This window comes from Bos indicus, chromosome 1, assembly GCF_029378745.1.
Source record: "Bos indicus isolate NIAB-ARS_2022 breed Sahiwal x Tharparkar chromosome 1, NIAB-ARS_B.indTharparkar_mat_pri_1.0, whole genome shotgun sequence".
Taxonomy (NCBI): domain Eukaryota; kingdom Metazoa; phylum Chordata; class Mammalia; order Artiodactyla; family Bovidae; genus Bos; species Bos indicus.
In genome coordinates, this window is record NC_091760.1 from 92,488,853 (window position 1) to 92,512,196 (window position 23,344).

The 23,344-nt window shown below is 36.6% G+C and overlaps 1 protein-coding gene across 5 annotated transcripts in view; it reads right to left on the minus strand.

The window, feature by feature from the left end:
- NAALADL2 (N-acetylated alpha-linked acidic dipeptidase like 2) overlaps positions 1 to 23,344 on the minus strand; it is a 1,369,359-nt gene that overhangs the window by 682,692 nt on the left and 663,323 nt on the right. For 4 of the 5 annotated variants that reach the window (XM_070802872.1, XM_070802665.1, XM_019959487.2 and 1 more), the window contains 2 exons: positions 20,202 to 20,475; positions 1,397 to 1,516 (listed from right to left, as the gene is read on the minus strand). In XM_070802872.1, the coding sequence (XP_070658973.1) occupies positions 1,397 to 1,516; positions 20,202 to 20,475 (394 nt within the window). The remainder of the gene's footprint in view (positions 1 to 1,396; positions 1,517 to 20,201; positions 20,476 to 23,344) is intronic. The other variant, XM_070802828.1, reaches the window with a different exon arrangement.

Consider the following 23,344-nt stretch of genomic DNA (forward strand, 5'->3'; position numbering starts at 1 on the left):
ATTTATTTGACATGTAAGGATTTTCACATATTTTAAATATGTTTTATGCTGCAATTATTGTACAGCATTCAGCTGTACCAGTATAGCACGATTTTCAATGCTAAACTGGATGTATGTCTGTGTGCTCTGTCGTGTCCAACTCTTTGCTGCCCCATGGACTGTAGACCACCAGGCTCCTCTGTTCATGGAATTTTCCAGGTAAGACTACTGGAGTGGATTGCTATTTCCTATTCCAGGGGATCTTCCCAATCCAGGGATCGAACTCATTTCTCCCGTGTCTCCTACATTAGCAGGATTCTTTACCACTGAGCCACATGGGAAACTGAAACTAGATGCACATATTGTTTCAAATATTTTCTCACATCATTGGCCATCATGTTTTTATCAAACCTGTTTTCCCCCCTTAGAATACATTGATTGGAATGGAATTATTGGGTCAAAATGTGATTACTTTAAGGCCTTCAATACATACTGACAAATCATCCTACAAAACACTAGTATCAATGTTATCAATGTATATTTTCAAGACTATCTTAAAATTCTGGCCTGTTATCTATTATCAGACATTGATTTAAGTATAAGGGCATCCTTGGAAGATAATTTTAAAAAAACGGGCACAGAATGTGTTCTTGTGTCCTTACAGAGTGTACCAACAGAGTTCTGGAAACTTTTTTGCTCTTAGGAGTTAGCAAAGCTCATATAGTTTTGAATGAGGTGAAATCCAATATATGTTCAGAACCAGAGCATTCCAGTGACAGAACTACACTGACCATTCTTTTTTAATAGGAAAAGAAAATGAACTAAGGAAGAGCAGTAGTGACTCTCTATTGTGATGGCTCATTATGAGATACTTATATTGAACTGCTTTAATTATGTAAATGCATCTAGTGGATGAATGTTAATAAACTTCTATTTAAATAAAATAAATCAAAACTCTGCCTCTTCCTAGTATTTTATACTTTAATTAAATTTCTGGGCACAGCCAGTAACTATGAAGTTATACAGTCAGCAAAATTAATCACTGAGGAAAATCTGCGAGATACTAGTGTAACAAAAAGCACATGGTAATTAGATAACAGATTAGAAGTTTCACAGATGTCATAAGAAGAGGACACTGTGGTTCTCATTTTTACCATTCCAGATAGATGTTATAAAGGGAATGCCAATTTTATGAGGGTCCCACAAGCACACTATCTTAAAGACTTTAATATTAAATTTTCCATTTTGGAAAAGTTATCTTCCTGTGACACATTATGCCTCTTTCTCTCTCTCTCCACACTCTCACTCACACACACATACATACATACACTCTCTCTCTTCATGTTCCCAGATACACATGTAATCCCAACTAAACAAAATATTCACCCCACAACCAAATGATGGGCACTGGACTAACCTTATAAAGTAGTGGCAATTTTCCTAATTTCAAGAGTGCAATCTGATTTGTGACATTTTTCATTTTTTTAATCCGCTTTAAGTCATCTGCATTTCCATAACTCACATCAATGACTTCAGCCTGAAAGAGAAGACAAAGAAAAATAAAGCCCTGTCAGGAGAATTAGGGCAATTTGTCCATTTAGTATAATAAATTCATAGTAATTTGAAATATTAAAGGAGAACTAATCTCTCTTGTGTGTCCCAATCATGACCTTTCTAGTTCTATCAGAGTACAACAATTCTTCTTTGAGAGGTCACTGGAGAAAAAGGTTTAGAGTCATATTTGTTTTTTACTCATGCTTCTGGAAAAGTTACAAATCCAGTTTATGTCTCTAAAAGACCATTAAGTTTGATATAGTCTACACTCATATTTCTGGAATTTGAATCAGAAAACTGCAAAAATTATTTCCTTAAGGTTCAAGAATAATCATGCCATTCTGAGATGTGAAAACAACTCAAAGATTCTCTATGTTATCCAAATTAAGTACAAAGTTCATGATGCCCAGTTGTTCAGGATGTGCACATAATCCAGCTGTGAATGACAACCCTCCAGGTTATATAGGATACAACCGGTATAGCCACATGTACTACTGTGATATCCAAAACTTCAGAATATGCCCACAAACAACTATTTCTGTCACCTTTCCCATTAGCCCCCTAGAGTTATATTTTATATCAATATTTCTCATTTTTAAAGTCTCTTTCATTGACATAAAAGTTGTTGCCTTCCCAGAACATTTAATGGGAATCCACTGATGTGGTTATTTCCTTCCCCACTGGAAAAGTACTGCCCTGAGTGTTCAATTCAGAATATACCTATAGCCAAGATGATTCCTTTCAGCTTAACTTTCTGTAAATTCTAATTCAAATAAAGATGTTATGCTTTCCATATTGTGCTGCACTCACTATGCCAGCGAATTTGGAAAACTCAGCAGTGGCCACAGGACTGGAAAAGGTCAGTTTTCATTCCAATCCCAAAGAAGTTCAGTTCAGTTCAGTCACTCAGTCATGTCTGACTCTTTGCGACCCCATGAATCTCAGCACACCAGGCCTCCCTGTCCATCACCAACTCCCGGAATTCACTCAGACTCACATCCATCGAGTCAGTGATGCCATCCAGCCATCTCATCCTCTGTCGTCCCCTTCTCCTCCTGCCCCCAATCCCTCCCAGCATCAGAGTCTTTTCCAATGAGTCAACTCTTCGCATGAGGTGGCCAAAGTACTGGAGTTTCAGCTTTAGCATCATTCCTTCCAAAGAAATCCCAGGGCTGATCTCCTTCAGAATGGACTGGTTATATCTCCTTGCAGTCCAAGGGACTCTTAGGAGTCTTCTCCAACAGCACAGTTCAAAAGCATCAATTCTTCGGTGCTCAGCTTTTTCACAATCCAACTCTCACATCCATACATGACCACAGGAAAAACCATAGCCTCGACTAGACGGACCTTTGTTGGCAAAGTAATGTCTCTGCTTTTGAATATGCTATCTAGGTTGGTCATAACTTTCCTTCCAAGGAGTAAGCGTCTTTTAATTTCATGGCTGCAGTCACCATCTGCAGTGATTTTGGAGCCCTGAAAAATAAAGTCTGACACTGTTTCCACTGTTTCCCCATCTATTTCCCATGAAGTGATGGGACCAGATGCCATGATCTTCGTTTTCTGAATGTTGAGCTTTAAGCCAACTTTTTCACTCTCCCCTTTCACTTTCATCAAGAGGCTTTTTAGTTCCTCTTCACTTTCTGCCATAAGGATGGTGTCATCTGCATATCTGAGGTTATTGATATTTCTCCCGGCAATCTTGATTCCAGCTTGTGCTTCTTCCAGCCCAGCGTTTCTCATGATGTACTCTGCATAGAAGTTGAATAAGCAGGGTGACAATATAAAGCCTTGACGTACTCATTTTCCTATTTGGAACCAGTCTGTTGTTCCATGTCCAGTTCTAACTGTTGCTTCCTGAACTGCATATAGGTTTCTCAAGAGGCAGGTCAGGTGTTCTGGTATTCCCATATTTTTCAGAATTTTGCACAGTTTATTGTGATCCACACAGTCAAAGGCTTTGACATAGTCAATAAAGCAGAAATAGATGTTTTTCTGGAACTCTCTTGCTTTTTCCATGATCCAGCGGATGTTGGCAATTTGATCTCTGGTTCCTCTTCCTTTTCTAAAACCAGCTTGAACATCTGGAAGTTCACGGTTCACGTACTGCTGAAGCCTGGCTTGGAGAATTTTGAGCATTACTTTACTAGCGTGTGAGATGAGTGCAATTGTGCGGTAGTTTGAGCATTCTTTGGCATTGCCTTTCTTTGGGATTGGTATGAAAACTGACCTTTTCCAGTCCTATGGCCACTGCTGAGTTTTCCAAATTTGCTGGCATACTGAGTGCAGCACTTTCACACTACTGCACAATTGCACTCATCTCACACGCTAGTAAAGTAATGCTCAAAATTCTCAAAGCCAGGTTTCAACAGAACGTGAATCAAGAACTTCCAGAGGTTCAAGCTGGATTTAGAAAAGTTAGAGATCCAATTGCCATCATCCGTTGGATCATCAAAAAAGCAAGAGATTCCAGAAAAACATCTACCTGTGCTTTATTGACTATGCCAAATCTTTTGACTGTGTAGATTACCACAAACTTTGGAAAAGTCTTAAAGAGATGAGAATACCAGAACACCTTACCTGCCTGCTGAGAAATCTGTATGTGGGTCAAGAGGCAGCAGTTAGAATTGGACATGGAACAACAGACTGGTTCCAAATTGGGAAAGGAGTACGTCAAGGCTATACATCGTCACCTTGCTTATTTAACTTAAATACATATTACATCATGTGAAATGCTGGGCTGGATGAAGCACAAGATGGAATCAAGATTGCCAGGAGAAATATCAATAACCTCAGATATGCAGATGACACCATCCTTACAGCAGAAAGCAAAGAGGAACTGAAGAGCCTCTTGATGATAATGAAAGAGGAGAGTGAAAAAGCTGACTTAAAACTCAACATTCAGAAAACTAAGGTTACAGCATCCTATCCCATCACTTCATGGCAAATAGATGGGGAAACAATGGAAATAGTGGCAGGATTTATATTCTTGGACTCCAAAATCACTGCAGGTGGTGACTGCTACCATTAAATAAAAGACACTTGCTCCTTGAAGAGCTCTTTGAAAAAGCTATGATCAACCTAGACAGCATATTAAAAAGCAGAGATGTTACTTTGCTGACAAAGGTCTGTCGAGCCAAAGCTACAGTTTTTCCAATAATCATGTATGAATGTGAGAATTGGATCATAAAGAAAGCTGAGTGCTGTAGAACTGATGCTTATGAACTGTGGTGTTGGAGAAGACTCTTGAGAGTCCCTTGGACTGCAAGGAGATCCAACGAGTCCATCCTAAAGGAGATCAGTCCTGGGTGTTCATTGGAAAGACTGGTGTTGAAGCTGAAACTCTAATACTTTGGCCACCTGTTGTGAAGAACTGACTCATTGAAGAAGACCTTGATGCTGGGAAAGATTGAAAGCAGGAGGAGAAGGGCACAGCAGAGGATGAGATGGTTGGATGATGTCACTGACTCAATGGATATGAGTTTGAGCAAGCTCTGGGAGTTGGTGATGGACAAGGTGATCTGATGTGCTGCAGTTCATGGGGTCTCAAAAATTCGGGCATGACTGAGCTACCGAACTGAACTGATGTTTTCCAATGATTAAATTATAATACACAATTTGCTGTTTCAAAATATAGCATATCTATGTTGAGGTGTTGATTAAAAAAATTCGTTGTGATAAATAATGAAAGAATGGAGATGAAGAATTTAGATGTCTAACTTCCCATCCTTCTCATCTGCACTAACATATTCAATCAGTTGTATACAAAGTCCCTCCACAGAAGGCTCATTTGAAGAATACACGAACACCAACAAGAGATGGGTAAATCTATTTAAGGAAACATCTGTGGCATGAAATATTTCCTTTGCCATTACATTCATTAGCACCTGTGGGAAAATTTACTAATATTTTAAAATCCATTTCAAAAATTAGCTACTTGATGAACTGTAGCTCTCTGATAGCCAATTTTATGTGAACTTATCTACTTTTGATCCCCAGAGTGATTTATTTCTTCCTCTCTTAAGACTTGTATCTTTATACATACATGTGTCTAATAGTTTCAGTATCAATTACAGTGTGATTTCCTCAGTAAAGGGCCCATCACACACCTATTTTCATCCAGGTGTCCAACATACACTATCAGCCTATCTATCTTGAATTGAAGTAATTACAGTATCTCCTAAAAGTTAAGTTATGGTACTTTCAAATATAATTGCCAAGAAAATTTAATTGTTAAAATTACTTCTGTTACAGTGGTTCTTGATCATAATTTTGCTCCTAATAAAATGTCTTATTAACTTGACTTTTTAGTTTGCTGATACCATTACCATATAAATAATTATTGATTCACAATTTTAAAACAAAATTAAATGATCACATAACATTAATGATTACAATGCAAAAATGAGAATTCATTTTTCCATTTCAACTTTGCAAGCTCTCAACTAATTATGATTCATTGATAGCACATTTAAACAGGGATATTATTCAATTGGTTATATTAATGAATATATTTTCATATTTAGAAGTTGGGGGGTGGACTATACTGGTCTGAGATAGTGTAGCCAGACTATAAATTTAATTTTGTACATACCAGAAAGCTAGTAAAATACAAGTCTGAAAAAGGCATTTATGTTATTGGAAAGTAGCAATAGCTGCATAAACAACAGTGATTTCAATTAAAGAAATCTTCAGCTCATCTTCTATAAATAGTACATATAATATCAATGATTAAGCACTTTAACATATATGAGGGTTTTTCCCCCACAAAAATATTCCCCAGCACAGGCATCATTTTAATAATTTATGTGGCTTATGTACTTTGAGGCTATGCATTAAAAGCCAATAGTTAAAGAAGTCTCAATGCTCTGACAACCTGACAGGTGATAATATAAATTACCTATTGCTGTTACAGGATGCTTCTGAACCAGGTCCTTTCTCAAAGTCTTTCCTGTTTACCTCCAAATCACAGCTGCAAGAAAGCACTGAATTTTTCTGAGACAAATCTATGTACAGCAATATGATACAATGCCAAGCCATTTTTTCCCAACCATTCTTGTTGCTACAGTGAACCTCTTCTTATTGTATGCATTCTGTCACACTAGAAAATTGTTCATTTACCCAGCTGGGGTACTAAGTTTACATTCAAACACCAGGATTAAATCACCTCTGAGTAGTCTTTGGGAAATGCCAAGTGAATAGGAACCTAGGTGCTTGTTGAACTATTCACTTTATATGCACCAGTTTTCCCCTGATGCATAGGAAAGTGTAAATCAGAGTTGCAAAATAAGACAGAAATATCTGTTTTTTTTTAACCAGAAAGAAATGTTAAAAAGTCCACACATTAACTTTTATTTAAAGTTTATATGTTAATTTTAGAACAAAGAAATTTAAAAAAAACAATTGAAATAGAAAAAAATATACATATTGTTAAAAAAGAAAAAAGTATTAGAATTAAAATAGTAGTGGGTCACATAAAAAAACAGCTAAAAGGATAGAACAATTTAGAAATGAATATTAAAATACAATTATCTTCCATTCATTGTAAAATATGCAATTAGAAGATAATGAGCAATGCTTAAAATAATGAGAAATGCCTAAAAATCAAAACATTAAAAAGTGACATTCTATAACATAAAATGTTGTATGGAAAAATGGAAAGATTATTCTGAGAGGAAGCAACAGAAGAGAATGAACACGATAAATGCATAGAATTGGTATAGTCTGTAATCAACTAAATAAAATAAACAGAACAACAGAAAGTAGCAAGGTCAGAGAAGTGTTTCTGGGGTGCGCCACCTACTGAGGCCTGGGCTCCACTTTGAGGAACAATCCAGTGCCATGTTTCTCTTTCTACCTGTGGTAGCAAAATTTATTCATGCTTATGAAATTATGTATGCCTTGAATTTTTCAGAATTGACATTTTCAACCAAATCAATCACTTTGAATCCTCCTAGTTATTCTCTAAGAGAGATTCTGAATGTACAGAATGTTTGAAAAGCCTGCTTTAACTAAAACAGTAATTTTCTACTCAAAGTCAGAAATGGTAAACCCAAGCAGTTCTCATCCTGACAAAATACAGGGTTATCAGAAGTACTATTCATGTAAATACAAGTTTTACTTTAAAAATGTACTACTATCTTACATAATCTAGCTTTTGCATATTCTTCAAATTAAAGTGCTTATGCTTATTAAAAACATAAAATCAAAATCATCTTCCCTGTTTACTGTTATCCTTTCTAAAACAAAAAATAGCTAGTAAAAAAATACACTAGTAAAGTAAATGCTCAAAATTCTTCAAGCCAGGTTTTAACAGTACGGGAACTGTGAACTTCCAGATGTTCAAGCTGGATTTAGACAAGGCAGAACAACCAGAGATCAAATTGCCAATTTCCATTGGATCATGGAAAAAGCAAGAGAGTTTCAGAAAAACATCTACTTCTGCTTTACTGACTATGCCAAAGCCTTTGACTGTGGATCACTACAACTGTAGAAAATTCTTAGAGAGATGGGAATACGAGACCACAAGACCTGCCTCTTCAGAAATCTGTATGCAGGTAAGGAAGCAACAGTTAGAACTGGACATGGAATAACAGACTGGTTCCAAGTTGGGAAAGGAGTACGTCAAGGCTGTATATTGTTACCCTGCTTATTTAACTTATATGCAGAGTACATCATGAGAAATGCTGGACTGGAGGAAGCACAAGCTGGAATCAAGATTGCCAGGAGAAATATCAATAACCTCAGATATGCAGATGACACCACCCATATGGCAGAAAGCTCAGAATTAAAGAGCCTCTTGGTGAATGTGAAAGAGGAGAGTGAAAAAGTTGGCTTAAAGCTCAACATTCAGAAAACTAAGATCATGGCATCTGGTTCCATCACTTCATGGCAAATAGATGGGGAGACAGTAGAAACAGTGACAGATGTTATTTTTGGGGGCTCCAAATCACTGCAGATGGTGACTACAGCCATGAAACTTAAGGATGCTTACTCCTTGGAAGGAAAGTTATGACCAACCTAGACAACATATTAAAAAGCAGAGACATTACTTTGCCAACAAAGGCCTGCCTAGTCAAAGCTATGGTTTTTCCAGTAGTCATGTATGGATATGAGAGTTAGACTATACAGAAAGTTGAGTGCTGAAGAATTGATGCTTTTGTACTGTGGTGTTGGAGAAGACTCTTGAGAGTCCCTTGGACTGCAAGGAGATCCAACCAGTCCATCCTAAAGGAGATCAGTCCTCAATATTCATTGGAAGGCCTGATGTTGAAGCTGAAACTCGAATACTTTGGCCACCTGATGCGAAGAACTGACTCATTTGAAAAGACCCTGATGCTGGGAAAGACTGAAGGCAAAAGAAGAATGGGATGACAGAGGATGAGATGGTTGGATGGCATCACCAACTCAATGGACATGAGTCTGAGTAAACTCTGAGAGCTGTCAATGGACAAAGAGGCCTGGCGTGCTGCAGACCATAGGGTCGCAGAGTAGGATACGACTGAGTGACTGAACTCAACTGAATAATGAAGAGTTCAGAATTCGAAGATTGTTAACATTTTATTAGCTCTCCTTTTTCAAGTGAACTAAAGGGTTTTCCATCATAGATCTTATTCTGAAAATCACATTTAAAACATGAAATCCAATGCTGCTTCCTCCGACCCTTGTGATGGCAGACATCACTAATCAATCATCACCCTTTCTAATGCCTCTAAATACTATTCTAGCTAATAGAGACCAATTAAGATGGGGTTGGCATCAGCATGCAGCTATATAAATATTTAGTTTTTAATATGAACTAGGTCTTAATAATTTAAATGACATGTATTTAAAATATTTACTAGTTTGGATAGCTGTAGACCTAATCAGTTAAAATGGGCTCCCAACCAATAAGAAGAGACACCAGCTTGTGTGCTAAACTAACACATTCAGCATGAAGCTGGGACACATAATCCATTCAGCTGATATATAATGTATATCTATCTAAAGGAGCACAAGCTGGAATCAAGATTGCTGGGAGAAATATCAAGAACCTCAGATATGCAGATGATACCACTATTATGGCAGAAAGCAAAGAAGAACTACAGAACCTCTTGATGAAGAGCAGAGTGAAAATGTTGGCTTAAAACTCAACATTCAGAAAACTAATCATAGCATCCAGTCCCATCACTTCATGGCAAATAGATGGGGAAACAATGGAAACATTGAGAGACTTCATTTTGGGGGGCTCCCAAATGACTGCAGATGGTGACTGCAGTCATGAAATTAAAAGATGCTGGTTACTTGGAAGAAAATCTATGACTAACCTAGATAGCATATTAAAAAGCAGAAACATTTTGGCAACAAAGGTCCATCTAGCCAAACTATGGTCTTTCCAGTAGTTATGTATAAATGTGAGAGTTGGACTATAAAGTAAGCTGAGCTCCGAAGAACCAATGCTTTTGAACTGTGGTGTTGGAGAAGACTCTTGAGACTCCATTGGACTGTAAGGAGATTCAACCAGTCCATCCTAAAGAAAATGAGTCCTGAATATTCATTGGAAGGACTGATGTTGAAGCTGACACTCTAATACTTTGGTCACTGGATGCGAAGAGTTGACTCATTTGAAAAGACCCTGATGCTGGGAAAGATCAAAGGCAGGAGGAGAAGGGGACAACAGAGGATGAGATGGTTGAATGGCATCACCAACTCAATGGACATGAGTTTGAGTAATCTCCAGGATTTGGTGATGGAAGCCTGGGAAGCCTGTCATGTTGAAGTGCATGGGTTCACAAAGTCAGACACAACTAAGTGACTGAACTGATGTAAAGGAGAGAAAATTAAGTTAAAATAACATGGAAATTTAACTCAAGTAAAACAATATTCTGTTAGGATTACATTTCCATATTTAAGTTGATAGTCTTCATAGTCAACAGGCAAAATAATGTAAATTTGGGGTAAGAATGTATACCAGATTTATTGTTCAGTGTCTCAGTCATATCCGACAGGACTGTAGAGCACCAGGCTTCCTTGTCCTTCACTATCCCCTAGAGTTTACTCAAACTCATGTCCATTGAGTCAGCAGCAACAGCACATTTAACCATGGAGATTATCAGTTGCTTTCAGTATCTTCAGAACATTCATGTTTAGTAGAGAGTAGAGTGCCCACTATATAGATGAGGAAACAGAGTCTAAAATATTTAGGTAATACGCTAATGTTAATAGCAGATTGGCACCATGAAGTTGTGTAATTGCTTACCTAACTGCCAGTTTCCCCTATTAGACTGTCAGTTACATGTGGGCAGTGTCCAAAGATTCTTATATATCATTTTGCCCCTGTGATCGGTGTAAAAAGGCACTCAGTATGTGGCTAGCAGGCTAAATTCTATATTAGTTTATGTTCCAGTATCAAAATAAAATATAACGAAAAACAGATTAATAAGCAAAGGGTACTTTATTTAATAAATGATACTCAATGTCTTAAAGTAAGAGTATCAAAAGAGTTGCAAATTCATTTAAGAGAATTCCTTCTGAAGACCATTTTTGAGATAGAATTCTGCTTCCTTTAGAATTATTTATATTAGTGTACTTAAATAGTGCATAAATCTAAGGCTTGACCTTAACACAGATCTCTCTAGTTCTGAAAAGACTAAATTTGCAGCATCCAATGAAATGAGGTAAACCTTATTTGTAAACCGTTTACTGGCATTTTATGGAAATTAAACTATAAATTAAATCTGCAAAGAAAGTTAATTTATCACAACATTATAAGAGGTATGCTTAAAATCATATTCAGTTCAGTTTAGTCTCTCAGTCGTGTCCGACTCTTTGCAGCCCCATGAACTGCAGCACGCCAGACCTCCCTGTCCATCACCAACTCTGAGTCCACCCAAACCCATGTCCATTGAGTTGGTGATGCCATCCAACCATCTCACCTCTGTCATCCCCTTCTCCTCCTGCCCTCAATGTTTCCCAGCATCAGGGTCTTTTCAAATGAGTCAGCTCTTCGCATCAGGTGGCCAAAGGATTGGAGTTTCAGCTTCAACATCAGTCCTTCCAATGAACACCCAGGACTGATCTCCTTTAGGATGGACTCGTTGGATCTTCTTGGAGTCCAAGGGATTCCCAAGAGTCTTCTCCAACACCACAGTTCAAAAGCATCAATTCGAGACAGCAAAAGAGACACTGATGTATGGAACAGTCTTATGGACTCTGTGGGAGAGGGAGAGGGTGGGAAGATTTGGGAGAATGGCATTGAAACATGTAAAATATCGTGTGTGAAACGGGATGCCAGTCCAGGTTCAATGCACGATGCTGGATGCTTGGGGCTGGTGCACTGGGACGACCCAGAGGGATGGTATGGGGAGGGAGGAGGGAGGAGGGTTCGGGATGGGGAGCACGTGTATATCTGTGATGGATTCATTTTGATGTTTGGCAAAACTAATACAATTATGTAAAGTTTAAAAATAAAATAAAATTAAAAAAAAAAAACAAAAACAAAAAAGCATCAATTCTTCGGTGCTCAGCTTTCTTTATAGTCCAACTCTCACATCCATACATGGCCATTGGAAAAACCAAAGCCTTGACTAGATGGACCTTTGTTGACAAAGTAATGTCTCTGCTTTTTAATATGCTGTCTAGGTTGGTCATAACTTTCCTTCCAAGGAGTAAGTGTCTTTTAATTTCATGGCTGCAATCACCGTCTGCAGTGATTTTGAAGCCCAGAAAAATAAAATCAGTTACTCTTTACCCATCTATTTGCCATGAAGTGATGGGACCGGATGTCATGATCTTAGTTTTCTGAATGTTGAGCTTTAAGCCAACTTTTTCACTCTCCTCTTTCACTTTCATCAAGAGGCTTTTTAGTTCTTCACTTTCTGCCATAAGGGTGGTGTTATCTGCATCTCTGAGGTTCTTGATATTTCTCTCCGTAATCTTGATTCCAGCTTGTGCTCCTTCCAGCCCAGCATTTCTCATGATGTACTCTGCATATAAGTTAAATAAGCATATTCATATTAAAATTAATAATTCTAACCTAGAATGTTCTATCATATAGTTATGGTGATGCAAAATCTTTAGAAATAACTGGTCAAATTAGCAATCTGTAGGCAAACATCTTCTGAGTCAAAACACCACATTTCTTCTAATGAAGATGGAGAAAAATAGTCCAGTGTACTTTAACTGTTTAGGAAAATTCAGCTGTCTTTGCTGTAAACTTTTATTTCATAAAGTAAGCTTTTGATTTTTCCTGGGAATAAGATGCAATCTCCCTAACAAATATTTAACTATGGATGCTATGTTATGATAGATCACTTCTTTATTTGTATATGTTTCTATCTAAATTTTAAATCCAGGAATAATATATACCTTAAATATGTGAAAACTAACCACATGGATTAATTTGGGGAAAAATCAGCCAATTATGAAATTCTTCTGCTAACTTAGTTACTTCACTGCTGCTAAGTCACTTCAGTCGTGTCCGACTCTGTGCGACCTCATAGACGGCAGCCCACCAGGCTCCCCCGTCCCTGGGATTCTCCAGGCAAGAACACTGGAGTGGGTTGCCATTTCCTTCTCCAATGCATGAAAGTGAAAAGTGAAAGCAAAGTAGCTCAGTCGTGTCCAACTCTTTGCGACCCTATGGACCGCAGCCTACCAGGCTCCTCCGTCCATGGGATTTGCCAGGCAAGAGTACTGGAGTGGGGTGCCATCACCTTCTCCGCATGAAATCAGAAACAGAAGATCATATTAAACCAAGGGATTTTCTACAGAGTTCAAAAAGTGAACCTCTTACATATAACTGTGTTCAAAACCATTCATTTCACACTGTTGTGCATTGTTGACCAAAAGATGGATTCCACAAGAGAAAAAAGAAGGGGGACAAATAAAATGCAAAATCCTTTTCAATATTGAAAAACTGCTCCAAGCTCACATTTCTGTTTGTGAGAGTATAGATTCATTTTCACACCCAGAAAAACAATATAATTTCACTCTGTTCTGTTAGCTTTCTGATATTTTTATCTGTACCAAAAAGAATTCAGAGGTAAATGCATATAGCTTTTCCTTCTGCCATAACACTGTTAAGTTTGCCTTTGCTTGATAATATTAAAAATAAAAGAAGAAGACAAAGTTTTCCCAGCCATGAGAAAATAGACACCTGACTACAAGTTATCCAAGGATTCCATGCCAGTTATTATTTTCTCTCTTCAGATTTTTTGACAAAATATTTGATGTAGTTTTCAGATATCATGTGTTAATATACTAGGTCTTGATATTTTACAAAAAAAAAAGACAAGGAACTCTCTTCAGTCCCAAATTGACATGTTTGTCATTCTGCATTCAAAAGTGAAATATTTCTTTTATTAGAGCTTTCAGTTTTAAAAGAAAAAATATAGTCAGGGATTATATGTATTTTACTATGTATTCATGCTTAAGGCATTTTCCTCCCTTACTAATATTTGTTTTGTTAAATAGAAGATAGGAAACTTATATTCACACAATATGTTAAAAATTTGTACTCCAAATTTTATGATATACAGTTCTACTATTTTCTTAATTTCTCCCATTTGAAGGTGTATCCTTTTATCAACTACTAATCACAGCAATAGGTAACATTTATTCAATACTTCTAAGTAGCAGACCATTTATATGGTTTCTATCATTTCTTGCCCACAGCAATCACTTGAGGTACTATAATTATTCCTCTTTTACAGATGAGGACCTTGAAGCTTAGAGAATTGAAGTAACCAAACCATGGGTGTGCAGATAATATGGAAGGTTGCTAGTTTGGGCTAGTGAACTATGCTTTCTGAGGAATGGGATAGTATTAAGTGTGTTGGTAACAATATTTCATGCACAGTAAATGAGTTGTTGAAAATGTTTCTTCATAGAATTGCATCACTTGGCTTTTCTTTCAAATGCAAAATAATGCTTAACAGAAAGAAAACTCAAAAATTCATAAAGTGTATTGGATTAAAAACAAATCCTTTATTCAAAATAAGAACATGGTAGACCCAATGTGACCAACTTTTATTAAATAAATATTAATTGTTCCCATTGTTTTTCTGTATCTGCATGGGGTTCACAAAGGACAAAAGAAACAATTGCATGGAAATTATATAAAGCCATATATACTATTTATAAAACTGACTAGACATTGTCAGAACCATCAGTGTCTTACCATTATGATGATATTACAGCTGATATTTCCCATTAATAAAAATATAAATCACTATTACTCCCTGAAACTAATTTCAGTTCAGTTAAGTTCAGTCACTCAGATGTGTCTGACTCTATGCAAACCTATGCAGAGAGCACACCAGGCTTACCAGTCCATCACCAACTCGTGGAGCTTACCCAAACTCATGTCCATCTTGTCGGTGATGCCATCCAACCATCTCATCCAATGTCGTCCCCTTCTCCTCCCACCTTCAATCTTTCCCAGCATCAGGGTCTTTTCAAATGAGTTGGTTCTTCACATCAGGTGGCCAAAGTATTGCAGTCTCAGCTTTAGCATCAGTTCTTCCAAATAATATTGAAGACTGATCTCCTTTAGGATGGACTGATTGGATATCTTTGCAGTCCAAGGGACTCTCAAGAGTCTTCTCCAACACCACACCTCAAAAGCATCAATTCTTCGGCACACAGCTGTCTCTATAGTCCAACTCCCATATCCATACATGACTACTGGAAAAACCATAGTTTTGACTAGACAGATCTTTGTTGGTAAAGTAATGTCTCTGCTTTTTAATATGCTGTCTATGTTGATCATAGCCTTTCTTCCAAGGTCATGGCAGCAGTCACCATCTGCAGTGATTTTGGAACCCCCCAAATAAAGTCTCTCACTGTTTCCATGGTTTCCCATTTATTTGACATAAAGTGATGGGTCCAAATGCCATGATTAGTTTTCTGAATGTTGAGTTTTAAGCCAACTTTTTCCCTCTCCTCTTTCACTTTCATCAAGAGGCTTTTTAGTTCTCCACTTTCTGCCATAAGGGTAGTGCCATCTGCATATCTGAGGTTATTGATATTTTTCCCAGCAATCCTGATTCTAGCTTGTGCTTCATCCAGCCTAGCATTTTTCATGATGTACTCTGCATATAAGTTAAATAGGCAGGGTGATAATATACAGCCTTGATGTACTCCTTTTCCTATTTGGAACCACTCTGTTGTTCCATGTCCAGTTCTAACTGTTCCTTCTTGACCTACATACAGATTTCTCAGGAGGCAGGGCAGGTGGTCTGGTATTCCCATCTCTTTAAGAATTTTCCACAGTAACTAACCTCACTCATGCTAAATTATTTATGTATCCATTTTAATATATATTTTGTATCTGACAGGGCAACTCTCCTTAGAACCATTTTACTGACCCACCTGTCATTATGATGGGGTAAACAATGTCACCTTTCTGGTGCACAATGAATTACAAAGAAGTTGCAAAGTACACCATCCATCATGCTGACACTAAGTAGGTTTTCAAAGTAGATCTCAGATATCACAAATGCTGTTTAGACTGTTACCAGAAAGCAAAAATTGGAAGCTTATACAAAACAGTCATATGATGAATGAACATGACATCTCTTCAAAGAAAAAGGGTACGCCTCTTCTACAAATAACCTTGTCAAAAGCAAAAGTAGTGAGAAGCTTGGCTGGCAGTCAGACTAGAATAATTTAAGCACTTGATAATGGCTCTGCCTGATAGAAATTCATGCAAACACAATGAACTCAAAATCAAAAAGTATGTATGCCTGTATCATCAGCAGCAACCTCTCAAGCTTAATTTGAATTAGGAAATATCCTGAAGAAACATGGAAAATTCACCAGTATCCTATTAACTAGAATATATGAGTTTCACTAATACATCCATCTAAAACATGTATATAAAATATATGCAAGCATTCCCTATGCATATAAAATAGTCACCTAGAAATTGCTTTTGAAAATTATAATACTAACATAGTGATATAGTGTGAATTCAACAAATCAATATTAACATGAAGTGAAGTGGTTAGTTGCTCAGTCGTATCTGACTCTTTGTGACCCCCCATAAACTGTAGCCCACCAGGCTTCTCTCTAGAATTATCCAGGCAAGAATAGTGGATTGGGTAGCCATTCCTTTCTCCAGGGGATCTTTCTAACCCAAGGATCTAACCTGGGCCTTCTGCATTTCAGGTGGATTCTTTATCATTTGAGCCACCAGAGGGGTGTATTCTTTATTATGTATATAAATATTTAAATTATTATGTACTTAGTATAACAGATTTGAATTGGTAAAATAATTCTAAAAAATTCTTAATACCAACATCTTCATCTAATTTGCAGTTAACTTCTTAAATATGTTCTTCAAATACAAGGTATTTGTTTTATCCATAATTGCATTTTAGTTCTTTTAATATTATTTCTTCCTATCTAGGCCCAATATTTCAAAGATAGAATACATTTCTACATCTATAGCTAACTTTATTTCTCCTTTTTAATAGTCATATTTTTAATTTTCCAATATTTCTTTATTAAAAATGCTAGTTTCTTAAAAAATCAGGTATAATTGTTAATATTATATTAGTCTCAGGTATACAACATAGTGATTCAATATTTTTATAGATTATACATCATTTAAAGTCATTATAAAATATTGGCTATATTTCCTATGCCCTACATCTTTGTAGCTTATTTATTTTATACATAGTAGTTTATACTTATTAATCCCCTATCTTTCCCTTTCCTTTCCCTCTTCCAACTAGTAACCACTAGTTTGTTCTCAACATTTATGAGTTTTTTTTTCTGTTTTGTTATATTATTCATTTTATTTTTTATATTCCACACATAAGTGATAAAATAATGTATTTGTCTTTCTGTTTCTGACATTTCGCTAAGCCTAATGCTGTCCGGGTCCACCCATGTTGTCTCAAGTGGCAAAATTTCATTTTTTATGGCTGAGTAACATACCACTGTCTATGTGTTTGTGTGTATGTGTAAAATGCCATCTCTATGAACACTGGGGTGGGTATATATTTTCAAGTTAGCGTTTTTATTTTCTTCGAATATATACTCAGAAGTGGAATTGCTTGGTCATATGGTAGCTCTTGGAGAAGGCAATGGCACCCCATTCCAGTACTCTTGCCTGGAAAATCCCATGGACGGAGGAGCCTGGTAGGCTGCAGTCCATGGGATCGCTAAGAGTCGGACACGACTGAGCGACTTCACTTTCACTTTTCACTTTCATGCATTGGAGAAGGAAATGGCAACCCACTCTAGTGTTCTTGCCTGGAGAATCCCAGAGACGGGGGAGCCTGGTGGGCTGTCATCTCTGGGGTCACACAGAGTCAGACATGACTGAAGTGACTTAGCAGCAGCATGGTAGCTCTATTTTTAGTTTTCCTGAAGAACCTACATACTGTTTTAAATAGTGGCTGTACCAATTTACAGTCCCACAAAGAGTGTAGGGTTCCATGACTTGTCACATCACAAACAGTTAAGTACCTCCACGATTCTATAGTACACCTTGATTTTTTAAAATATGAAACAGAAAATTTAAACACATAATCGATAAGATAAATGTATAATAATCAGAGATATGATTACATAGGAATACAAAAAACAATTCAGTGTGTCCAGAGGATTATTAGAGACGTCCATACAGAGACAACAGAGATACAAGTTCTAGTTTCTTGACTTTTCCCTATCAGCTCAGTCAAGGAATAATGAATGTTTGCCAGAGGAAATTGAAAAGAAAATAAATGGGGGTGATTCCAAGGACCTTTTCAATCTTCTGGGATTTTATTGTTGTTCGGTGTTTGGGATGTGCTTTGTTTAGGGAAGGAGATGACTCTGATATACTTAAATCAACTGGAATAAGTAGGAGCCTGGAATTTTGGGCTTTCCTTGTAGCTCAGTGGTAAAGAATCCGCCCATAATGTGGGAGACCTGGGTTCAATCCCTGGGTTGGGAAGATCCCCTGGAGAAGGGAAAGGTTAACCACTCTAGTATTCTGGCCTGGAGAATTCCATGGACTGTATAGCCCATGGAGTTGCAAAGAGTCTGACCCAATTGAGCGACTTTCACTTACACAGGTTTGGGAGTCTGAGAGAAAATCTGTGCGTTAACTTTAGAATCTCAACTTAAGACTGAAGTTTCTGAACCAAAGAAAGAAAGCTAGCAGCCTCCTTCTATTTCTACTAATATGCAGGTACATTTCTATTATTGCCTATCAGAAATAGGGTATAGTGATCAAATCAAACCATGAGTCCTACACTAGAATTATTACACTTAATATTACATTAACTTTTAATTAATAAAAAGACTTGCAAGATGGTGCTGGTTATGTGTAGTAGATATGCTAGATGTCAACGATGTTAAAACACAGAACAAAAACAGCGCTGAAGGATCAGTTAACTGCCTCTCCCCATAAATTAACAAAAGTTTAGAAACAAGCCTATATTTATGCAATGTAACTCTAAATGATTTAAATTAATCATCTTATTCTGACTTAATCATAAATTAGAATCTTAAAAAGCTGTGTCAATAATTAGCAGAAACATCATTTTATTCACACAAAATCTATAGAAAAAATTTACAGCTTTATAAAGAAACTAAATGTGTTTATTAAAATGAGACTTTTACATAGATATGGAAAATTTGCCCATAAAGGAAACTGCTGCTGCTGCTGCTAAGGCGCTTCAGTTGTGTCCGACTCTGTGCAACTCCATAGATGACAGCCCACCAGGCTCCCCCGTCCCTGGGATTCTCCAGGCAAGAACACTGGAGTGGGTTGCCATTTCCTTCTCCAATGCATGAAAGTGAATAGTGAAAGTGAAGTCGCTCAGTCGTGTCCGACTCCTAGCGACCGCATGGAGGCTCCTCCATCCATGGGATTTTTCCAGGTAAAGGAAACTAGTGACCATTTAAATGCTTGAAGTCTAACTGCTATATTTTTCTTATAATAGGCTAAGCTCTATCCTCCACGATTTACATCTATTAATTCAATTGTCACAACAAGATTGTGAAGCTGGGACCATTATTATCCCCATTACAGAGATGAGAAAACTCAGCCTTAGATGCTTAATTATCAGTGATAACTGGGGATTTGAGAATTGAAACTAGTCCACGTGGCTCTAGAAGCTGTGCACCTAACCACAATGCCGGAAAAACACATTAAAAAACAGAACAAAACAAACAAACAAAAAACAGCTAACTTAGAAAGACTAAAGTGAAAAATTCATACCTGGTCCCTTTTTCATGTATTTTCCATCATAAAGCAGAAACACTGTATATCAAATCTTAAATGTGTGAATAATCACATCCATTTTCCACTTCATTTCTTGTGTGCATACACAATCTCAAAACACAACTGCCTCCATTTCTATTCTTTCTGTCCACATCAATCTATTAAAACTTGCCTCCTTAGAACCAAAGAAGAAAATGAATTTGCACTGTAAGAGCTAAGCGAAATGTGAATGACTCAGTCACACATTCAACACTTTTGAATTAAATTCTTCTAACATGTTTTCACTTTCCAAATATGACAAGGGTCAGGCAATTTAAATCTTCCTTCCCCTTTCCTGGCACCTCTACACTGAGAACATTTAATGGTTACTTTGGTATTCTGTATCTTGCCAGTTAGTTCAATTTAGATGAAAGCTGTTGTTTTCTAATCTCATTTCACTGTAAATGACAGAGATAAATGGTCATATTACCTCGAGAATTCCATTGGCAGAATAGGCTGCGTATGAATATAGCAGGTCTTGGCTGCTCCATTTTCTGGCTTCTTCACTGCAAGGCTGGCCATTAGGATGAAAGCACTGGCCACTGCTGCTCAGAGTCACAGAGCTGGGAGAAAGACCTGGCAGGTTCAGCAACACAGAGTAATTTACAAGCTGTACATCTTCTAAGCCCAAAGAAGTCCACTGAGTCTTAATCTTCTTTGAAATGTCCATGTCATCTTCACTTTTGTACAGCTGTACCAAGTTTCTGAAAGAAATTCAAAAAAAAAAAATACTCTTAAAAAAAAAACAGGAAAATCTTTATTCTTTTGAGTTATGGTTGTTCACTATATGAACTATTATCAATAGATACGGGATATGAAAGATGAATGAGACAGGATGCCACACAAGAAATTCAGTTTGGTAGAGCTGATGAGCTTGTATAGAAATTATACAAAATCAAAGCAGAATGAATTAAACTCTTAATTAAGAACTAATAAAGGCCTATGGGACTACCGAGAGGAGAGTAATCAATGCCAAATAATTATTTTATTAGTTCTGATCCTTCTATTGACATCAACATAATCTTATTTAAAACTGGGCTCCAAAATGAGTGATCATGCTGGCTGAGACAGTTATGTATTGTAGTTAACATAATTACATATAAAGTCATGTGATTAATACACAGCTATTGCTATTTAAAATGATTTAGAGGCAAATCTTGATACAAATTACATGTCAAATTATATGATGCTATGAAAATCATGATATGCAGTAAAATCAGTATATCCTGTTAAAGCCAACCACATACTGTCAAACCAATATGAAGTTAATTTTCATGTATTCTTGCTGTGTAGTCTGTAAATTTATTTCTATACCTGTTCCAAGTCCATAGTAATACTATTTTTGCTTATGACATCCTAGAAACCAGAAAAACTGTGGTTAAAAATATGCATAGAGCCTGGAAAGGAATGAGACATAGGAAATTAAAATGTTAAAATTTAATAAAGTTTTGCTTTGTTTGGGGCTAGAATATAAAGGAACCAGCTCTTTTTGGTTTTTGGCCAAAAAAAATGTATCTATCTTTCTATAAACATTACATTTCTATCTAAACTATTACCTAATAGTATGGATATTTTTTATTATTTTTGCCCATCACATTATTTTTCTCAGTACTTATTTAAGAACCCCCAAACAAAACCAGTCAATCCTAAAGGAAATCAACACTCAATATTCATTATAAGGACTAATGCTGAAGCTGAAGCTTCAATACTTTGGCCACCTGATGTGAAGAGACAACTCATTGGAAAAGACCCTGATTCTGGGAAAGATTGAAGGCAGGAGGAGAAGGGGGCAGCAAAGGATGATATGGTTGGCATCATCACTTCAATGTTCATGAGTCTGAGCAAACTCCGGGAGATAGTGAAGGATAGGGAAACCTGGTGTGCTTTAGTCCATGAGGCCGCAAAGAGTAGGATATAACTTAGTGACTGAACAACAACAGGGTACTTACCTTCTCCCAATTTTTGGTTTCTCTTTCATATTCAATGTCTTGTTTTATGATGAAATAAAATTTTATAATCTTAATGTGCAATTTTTGAGGTTTGTGGTTTCTTGTTTCTATTGAATAGAACATATGGTACCATCCTCTGGCCACAGTATGGTGTCATTTGCTCCAGAAAGCCTTTGTGTGCATGTTTTTTTTTTGTTGTTGTTGTTGTTAATACAATGTAATGGTTTGCACATTTTTATGAATCCGTCTCAAATCTGAGGTAATGAAGTTATTTTCAGAAAAGATTTAAAGAATTAAGTTTTTCACATTTAAGTGTTTACCTGGAATATTTATGCATGTGTGTGTGTATGTGTGGTGTGATAGAAATGAATGTAATATTACCCAATATTATTTTGTGTGTATTAATAATCATCCTGGTTCCCATTGCTACATTCTTCACTCATGTGCAATAACAATTCTTTCATTTATATATATATTTCTACATGTCTTTGGGTGTGACCAGTCTCCTTAGTCAATTCCATTCTTTTTGATCCATCTTCATAGCAATACTCCATTGAAATCATTATTACCTTAAAATATGGCTCAATATTCAGAATGGCAAGTCCTCTAATTGTTCTTCCTCAAGAATATCTTCATTATTTTTTCTCTACCATATTAATATTAAAATACATGTATCAATTTCCATATCAAGCTTATGATTAGAATTACAAAAACTTGAGTACCTACCTCTATGTATTAGATATGAAGCCTTTATAAGGACTTATTACTATTCCCATAACATATAAGAGGGAAAAAATCTGGATAAACAGTTAAGAATTAGGACACAAATCCTACTTCTTCTGCACTTACTTTATAAATATTTCTTCAATATTTATCGATATACCATGTTATACATTATCTCTACCTGATAGAGATTATCTTATCAAAATCTTGCATACTATGGTGGTTAGCTGTATTTAAAGGAACATGTATTATAGTACTCTGAATACCACTATATCAATATAACAAATATGTTATATGTTATGTTAACAAAGCTTTGTTATACACATAGTTATAAAAATATCAGCCCTTAGAAAATGATTGAAGAAACATTTCCTAATAAATATTTCCTGCTGCTGCTAAGTCGTTTCAGTAGTGTATAACTCTGTGCGACCCCATAGTTGGCAGCCCACCAGGCTCCCTCGTCCCTGGGATCCTCCAGGCAAGAACACTGGAGTGGGTTGCCATTTCCTTCTCCAATGCATGAAAGTGAAAAGTAAATGTGAAGTCACTCAGTCGTGTCCGACTCTAGTGACCCCATGGACTGCAGCCTAGCAGGCTCCTCCATCCTTGGGATTTTCCAGGCAAAAGTACTGGAGTGGGGTGCCATTGCCAACATTCCAAATAATTAAGCTAATAAATACCTCTTCGAGGCCAATCTTCCTAATATTAACTTTTAATTCTTTTTAAATTAAAATATAATTTAAAATTAATCAAGTTGTTTTAAATTTATCAAATTGTTTATATGAGTCTTGCCTTCTGCACCACTCCCCTTGAAAAAAGATTTAAGGAAGCTATATGAGTAATGTGTTCTAAAATTATGTAACCTTTAAATCTAAATTGTTTCACATAAATTAGTTTTATT